Genomic DNA, 6,710 nt, shown 5'->3' on the forward strand with positions numbered 1-6,710 from the left:
TAGTTAATAATAAGAAAAATCAAATCTATTGAGGTGTAAATCTCTTTCCCTCTTTTAAAATGAAAGAGATTTGATTCCTCCCAACACTTACAAATTTAAAATTAAAATCAGTGAAAAAAAATCAAATCTATTAAAATGCAAATCTCTCTTAAAATGAAAAGAGATTTGATTCCTTTTCACACTTGCAAATTTAAAAATAAAATCAATGGAAATATGTCCACTTGAGACAATTAAGATAGATCAAATCCGTGTAAAACTACTTTCTTTTTTCATGAAAATGAAACCACTTTCTTTACAACTTGTGACCATTGTGGCATCCAAAAAATTGACTCAGAAATTGCATGATAACAAGATAGGTCAAATCGGTGTGAAACCACTTTCTTTTTCCATGAAAATGAAACCACTTTCTTTACAACTTGTGACCACTGTGGCATCCAAGAAATTGACTCAGAAATTGCCCGGGAACAATGCATCCGTATGTGGTTGGTGGCAAGCTTCGTAGATATCTGGGCGGTGGCATTATTAAAAAACTATTTAATTATTTAAAAATTACCCGCAACTTGTACTAAATGCTTTATATTTAATCAATGCGTCATACCTGGTAGTGGGAAGAATTGAAAAGACTCGAAAAAGCAGGACTTCTGGCTGCCCCCGTTCAGACTAATGTATTATTACTTGCTTCCTTCCTTCCATCCATTAAACTCAGTTTCTTCAAGAAAATAAGAAGTTCAGGGTTTCTTCAAGATTGGCTGAATATTGAGAGTGATTAAGGCGCACAATACTGGTTTCTCTGAAATAGTGAGACCATAAAGGCGAGGAGGACGACAACAATATTGAGGTTAAGTGCGCATTTCCCGGCTCTGCAACGCACTTTCAATCTTTACTTCTTTGTTATTCATTTCTATATCCAATGGCTTCCTCCTCAACATCCACCTCCACCTCACATAGCCTCAACAACAACGACTATGTATTTGATGTTTTCATCAGTCACAGGGGCCCCGATGTCAAGAAAACCTTGGCCACCGATCTCTACCATCGCCTTTGCAAACATGACTTGAGGGTATTTTTAGATGAGCAGGAATTGCGCGCGGGAGATACTGTAAACCCTCAACTTGAAAGCGCCGTTAGAACATCCTCAGTGAATATAGCGATTTTTTCTCCAAATTATGCGGCATCAAAATGGTGCCTCGATGAGCTGCTAAATATGGTAGACTCTATGTCAAAGTACAAGTCCACCATCATCCCAGTCTTCTTTGGTGTCACGCCTGCAGAGGTTCGGTGGACGCAGGACGGACAGGGAGTCTACGCTCAAGCCCTATACAAACTTCAAGGGAAAAAAACATTTGATGGTCAGCATCGACACGATTCCGACATTATTGAAAAATGGAGGAATGCTCTGTCTACAGTTGCAGATATAAAAGGTTTTGACGGAGCGACATACAACAGGTGAGAAAACCACCCCTCCATATAAATTTGAGCATTTAATTGATAGATAGGTAGCACCATATGTACCCATTTCTACATGCTGACTTTTCGCCAATTATTATCTGTTTCCATTTCTGTTTTAAAAGAGAAGGAAAGAGATGAAGATGAATTTCGTTTGCGTGGTAGCAATAAGCACTCTTATAAAAAAAATCAATAAAATCTCTTTGGAAAAATAATGAACAAATAAACAAATATCCTAGAGCAAAAGCAAATTAAATTCATAAAAATTTCATAGTTAAATGTGATTAAAACTTCCGATGCATGCATATAGGCAGCTTTATTTGTTTCTAATTATGATTAATGATAAAGATGAAACCAAATCTAGATTAAATATCACTCAAAATAAATTCTTCTTTCCTGTCTATTATTCTTTTGAGATCTGTAGTTCTGCCCTTGTACTTCATAGCGAGTGTCTGATGTTCAACCACTGTTCATGTTTGGTTTCTTTCACTGTTTTAGTATGGAGCAGCTCCTAGAAGACGTGGTGGAAGGAGTGCTGAAAAATGTGAAAAGAAGACTGTATGTGTCAGAATATCCAAAAGGCTTGGAGGGAAAATTAGAAAACTTTGAAACCACAATGTCATTGCAGCAGGAAGATGGGAAGGTTAGAGTTATAGGAATTGTGGGCCTTGGAGGGGTTGGCAAAACCACCCTAGCAAAAGAGTTCTTTAACAATCAGAGATCAAAATACAAGCGATGTTGCTTTTTATTTGATATAAGAGACAAATCTTTAGCTACCTTGCAGAGCGACCTTATGAAGGATTTAATTCAATCAAATGTGCAAATAGGCAGCACTGATGAAGGCAAAGAAAAGCTCCGAAGGTATCTTCCATCTTCTGATTGTCTCATTATTTTAGATGATGTGGACCATATTAAGCAGTTGGAGGCATTACTTTTACCAGCGAAAGATGCCCTTAAAACCAATAGCTTAATTTTAGTGACATCCCGCAATAAGGATGTTCTCATAAGATCACAGATTCCAGAGATGTCGATTTACAGGCTACAAGGTCTCGATCGGAAGCATTCCCGAGAGCTCTTTTGCTGGCATGCATTTGGCAAGCCTCATCCTGCTGTCGGATTTGACAAGGAGGTTGAAAAGTTTTTGGGTGCCTGCCTTGGATTGCCGTTATCTATTAAAGTATTTGGGTCGCTTCTCTGTGGAATAAATGATTTAAATCATTGGGAAGCACAATTTCGCAAAATCTCCAACATGCTTCCTGATGATATACAAGGCAGGCTAAAAATTAGCTACGACGGTCTCGATGAAGAGGAAAAGAAGATATTCTTAGACATTGCCTGCTTCTTCAGAGGAGAAAACAGAGACACAGTCATTAGAATATGGAATGTATCCGGCTGGGAAGGGTCGCTAGGTCTTTGGAAGCTGGAAAACAGATGCTTGGTGCAAGTGGACAGTCAAAACCGTCTGAGAATGCATGACCATGTTAGAGACATGGGCAGATATCTGGCGGAGAAGGAACCTCCTGATGGTGAACTTCGGCTTTGGAACCCAACTGATAACCTTTTTCATAAGCTTTCCGGCCAATTACCTGTAAGTATTTTGAAGTGTTTTCGACAGATTTCCAATTAGCGTCCTGTTATCACAATTGTGTCTGGTTAGTTTTGAATTCTTAAAACTTTGCAAGAATGAATCTTGTTTCTAACAGCTCTGAGTGAACAATTCAGGTGCGTGGAATTAGCCTGGTAGATGGAAATGAGGTTGAACAATCTTTCGAAAACCTTGCGGAGCCTGCTCGCACTCGTTTATTGAGTAATATGAGCAGGTTGCAGTTGCTTAAGGCTGAAAGTTATTTTCCTAAATGCCTATTGAATGTTTGCCACCATTTACCAAACCTAATATATTTAGACTGGCTGAACTGTCCCGAGTCCTCCTTCCCTTCCTGGATTCCAACAAAGAATTTAAGAGTTTTACATATAAAGGGAGAATCTTTGAAAACACTCTGGCAACACGAATCTCAGGTATTCTTTTTAAATTTCTATTTTTTGTTTTTTCTTCAAATTGTAAAATTTACTGCATTTAAGAATTGTCTTCCTCTAACACACTGCCTGTGACATTTACAGTCTTAGACGTACTTTAATAATGTATGTGAACAATGCAGGCACCTCTGCAGCTGAGGGAATTGTGGATTCAGGGTCCCCTTTTAAATGTTCCAGATTTCATTGGGAACCTGCAGCATCTCGAAATATTTGTAATGTCCCGCAGTCTTCATCTTGAAAGTTTGCCAGATTCGGTTGGGAACCTAGCAGGCCTCCAACGTCTCAACTTGAGCTGGTGCTCCGCTCTGCAGACGCTTCCGGACTCGGTTGGGAACCTAGCAGGTCTCCAATATCTCAACTTGTTTAACTGCTCCGCTCTACAGACGCTTCCGGACTCCGTTGGGAACCTAGCAGGCCTCCAACATCTCAACTTGAGCTGGTGCTCCGCTCTGCAGACGCTTCCGGACTCGGTTGGGAACCTAGCAGGCCTCCAACATCTCGACTTGAGCTGGTGCTCCGCTCTGCAGACGCTTCCGGACTCGGTTGGGAACCTAGCACGCCTCCAACATCTGTTCTTATTTAACTGCTCCGCTCTACAGACGCTTCCGGACTCGGTTGGGAACCTAGCACGCCTCCAACATCTGTTCTTATTTAACTGCTCCGCTCTGCAGACGCTTCCGGACTCGGTAGTAGAGCAGCTGCGCCAACGCCTAGGAAAAGGATTTATTTAAGGAGAAGTTTCAGTGAAGAAAGCCAGTGGTAAAATATAACAACACTTTCAGAATGACAATCCTGGTCTGGTGGATATTTTTTTAGACAGAAACGGGTAAATTTTATTAATCGGCGCCAAAACAGCAGCCGAGAGCCGTTACATTCCTGCTCTGGCTAATAGCACGGAGCAGCATTTTTCTAAAGCGCCAGGAAAACTTGCAACAGGTACTGAGACACCTTGAAGATGACAGGAAAGTCACGAATGAACGCCCGAAATTTAGCAGATCAGGGGCCGAGAGGAGATCCCCCCTTTAGGAGCCTGTAGATCCAATCTGAAACTGAATGAGTGCTTCTACCACGGAGCTGAAGATGATCGCCTGGCGTCCTTTCCACGGAAAGCAGAGGGAAACCGCATGGAAAACAGGGGAAGGAGCATGCTGGCTTTTAAGAAGTGAAGTCAAGTAAAACCTGCAGATATTCGGTCGAAGTCACAGGCTTGGGAAATTAATCAGTAAATCCAATGTGCCTCTCTGTCAACCTTGGAGAGAAATAAAGTTGAGAGAGGTCACAGCACGGAGAAATGGGGGTAGGTCAGGTTGCTTCGATACAGAAGGTTGGCGATCGGATCAGGGAGAAAAAGGCCGTGGTTTGGAAACAGAGTGGAACCCTCCTCGGATCAGGGAGAAAAAGGCCGTGGTTTGGAAACAGAGTGGAACCCAGGGGGAGGGGGACCCAAAAGTCACAGGTCTTAAGGGATATTGCAGATTGATTCAGCTTGATTAACAGTAAGAGATCTTTTACTTCGAAGAGAGCCAAGATTGGCTTCCTTGTCCGCCTGGGAATTTAACTTCCTGGGGATATGATAGAAAGAGATTTTGAGAAATTTTGGCAATATTAACCTGACGACGGTGGATAATTGAAGCTTAGCAGGATTCTTATGAGTATAATGAGCCTAGAATCCTGAATACAGAGATGGAGAGGAAGTTACCTTTAATCGCTTGATTCAGACCCTGCCACAGAGCAAGAGCCTCAGCTCTGTTATTAGTTTCCCTGCCCAGACCCAGGCAAATCGAATCACAGTGGAACCATCAGGACCTAGGAGAACCCCTCCAGTGGTCTGGTGGATATTACCAAAGGATTTATGAAAGTTTATATATTCGGAGACCAAAGTTTTTGATTAAAGATTATTATCGAGGAAGAATTATGTATTTGGAGAACTAAACTTTTTAAGAAGGTTTATATCAAATTTCTTTCAATGAGTTTTATATTATATTGATGTAAATTCATGTAACACAAATTTATGGAGATTTTTACATTAAATTTATGTGAATTTATTTAATAGAAATTTATGTTAAAATTTATTAAAGATTATTAAAAATACACGGGAAGAAATTAAATAACTTTTAACTCTTTAAAAGTGTGTGAAATAATTTTTTAATATAACATTAAATTTTTTTTATATGTTTGATTTTTTTTATGAATAAATTTAATTATTATTTTATGAATAAATTTTATTTAAAAAATTTACATAAAATTTATTAAAATTATATATTTACTAAATTAATTTAAAAACAAAAACTATTTAAAAATTATATAAAAACAATGAAATTCTATTATATTAAAATATTAAAAAAAAACTTAATAATTTAAAATTCTCAATCTTTAAATTTTTTAATTATACATTTACTAAAATATTATATAAAAATAATAAAATTCTATTATATTAAAATATTAAAAAAACTTAATAATTTAAAATTCCCAATCTTTAAAATTTTTAATTATAAACCTACTAAAATATTATATAAAAATAATAAAATTCTATTATATTAAAATATTAAAAAAACTTAATAATTTAAAATTCTCAAAATTCTTAATCATATTCGAAGTGCTTATCATTTTTCTATTTTCTTTTACTTTATATTCTATACATTTATAAATAACATCTCTAACTTACATAAATCAATATACTTCTAAGCATTTACAACCCTCATCTACATACAAATAACCCTTAACCAACTAAATAATAATATTGCTATAAAGTAACCCTTCATTGCTTGCTTGTCATTTATACCTATTTTTCTAAATAAAGATAAACAAATTAGAGAGTGGGTATGCAAAATACTAAGGAAACTTTTAACTTTTATTTTATATGCAATTTCTCACAAGTGGGAGTCATATTCGTTGATAGTCATTGAGAGTTGAATATTCTATATAAATTCAAGTATTTTCAAATTTAAATTTATAAAAATATTGATGACAATAAATTTAATTAAATTTTCATTTTTATATAATTGAAATCCGTTTTTATATAAATATGTAGAGAAACAAATTCATAAAATATTATATATAAATTATTATTTATTCATAAAATATTTAATAAAAATAGATTATATAATAAAATGATTATATTTAATTTCTCAATATATTTTTCATTTTGTAAGTTTAATCTAATTAATTTTTAAAACTAAATTAATTATATATATGGGGTTCCCCGGATGCGGGTGCTAACACGCCAGATA

General features: G+C 36.5%; 1 protein-coding gene across 1 annotated transcript; it reads left to right on the forward strand.

Moving 5' to 3' along the window:
- Positions 1 to 658: 658 nt before the first annotated feature.
- Positions 659 to 5,461, forward strand: LOC149195021 (disease resistance protein Roq1-like). The gene is made up of 4 exons (XM_089405220.1): positions 659 to 1,446; positions 1,945 to 3,034; positions 3,169 to 3,462; positions 3,603 to 5,461. Exons 1-4 carry the CDS (start codon positions 911 to 913, stop codon positions 4,209 to 4,211), a joined length of 2,529 nt encoding a protein of 842 aa, XP_089261346.1. The 5' UTR covers positions 659 to 910; the 3' UTR covers positions 4,212 to 5,461.
- The last annotated feature ends 1,249 nt before the right edge of the window (positions 5,462 to 6,710 follow it).

Source organism: Pinus tabuliformis, chromosome 2_2 (assembly GCF_031772625.1).
Source record: "Pinus tabuliformis cultivar Carrire ecotype Pingquan chromosome 2_2, CPIR1, whole genome shotgun sequence".
Classification (NCBI taxonomy): Eukaryota; Viridiplantae; Streptophyta; class Pinopsida; order Pinales; family Pinaceae; genus Pinus; species Pinus tabuliformis.

Excerpts from the sequence above, each read along its gene's own strand:
- LOC149195021 (XM_089405220.1), top strand. The coding sequence starts at position 911 with ATGGCTTCCTCCTCAACATCCACCTCCACCTCACATAGCCTCAACAAC. Across the intron at positions 1,447-1,944 it reads GACGGAGCGACATACAACAG|TATGGAGCAGCTCCTAGAAG; the intron begins GTGAGAAAACCA and ends TCACTGTTTTAG. Across the intron at positions 3,463-3,602 it reads TCTGGCAACACGAATCTCAG|GCACCTCTGCAGCTGAGGGA; the intron begins GTATTCTTTTTA and ends TGAACAATGCAG.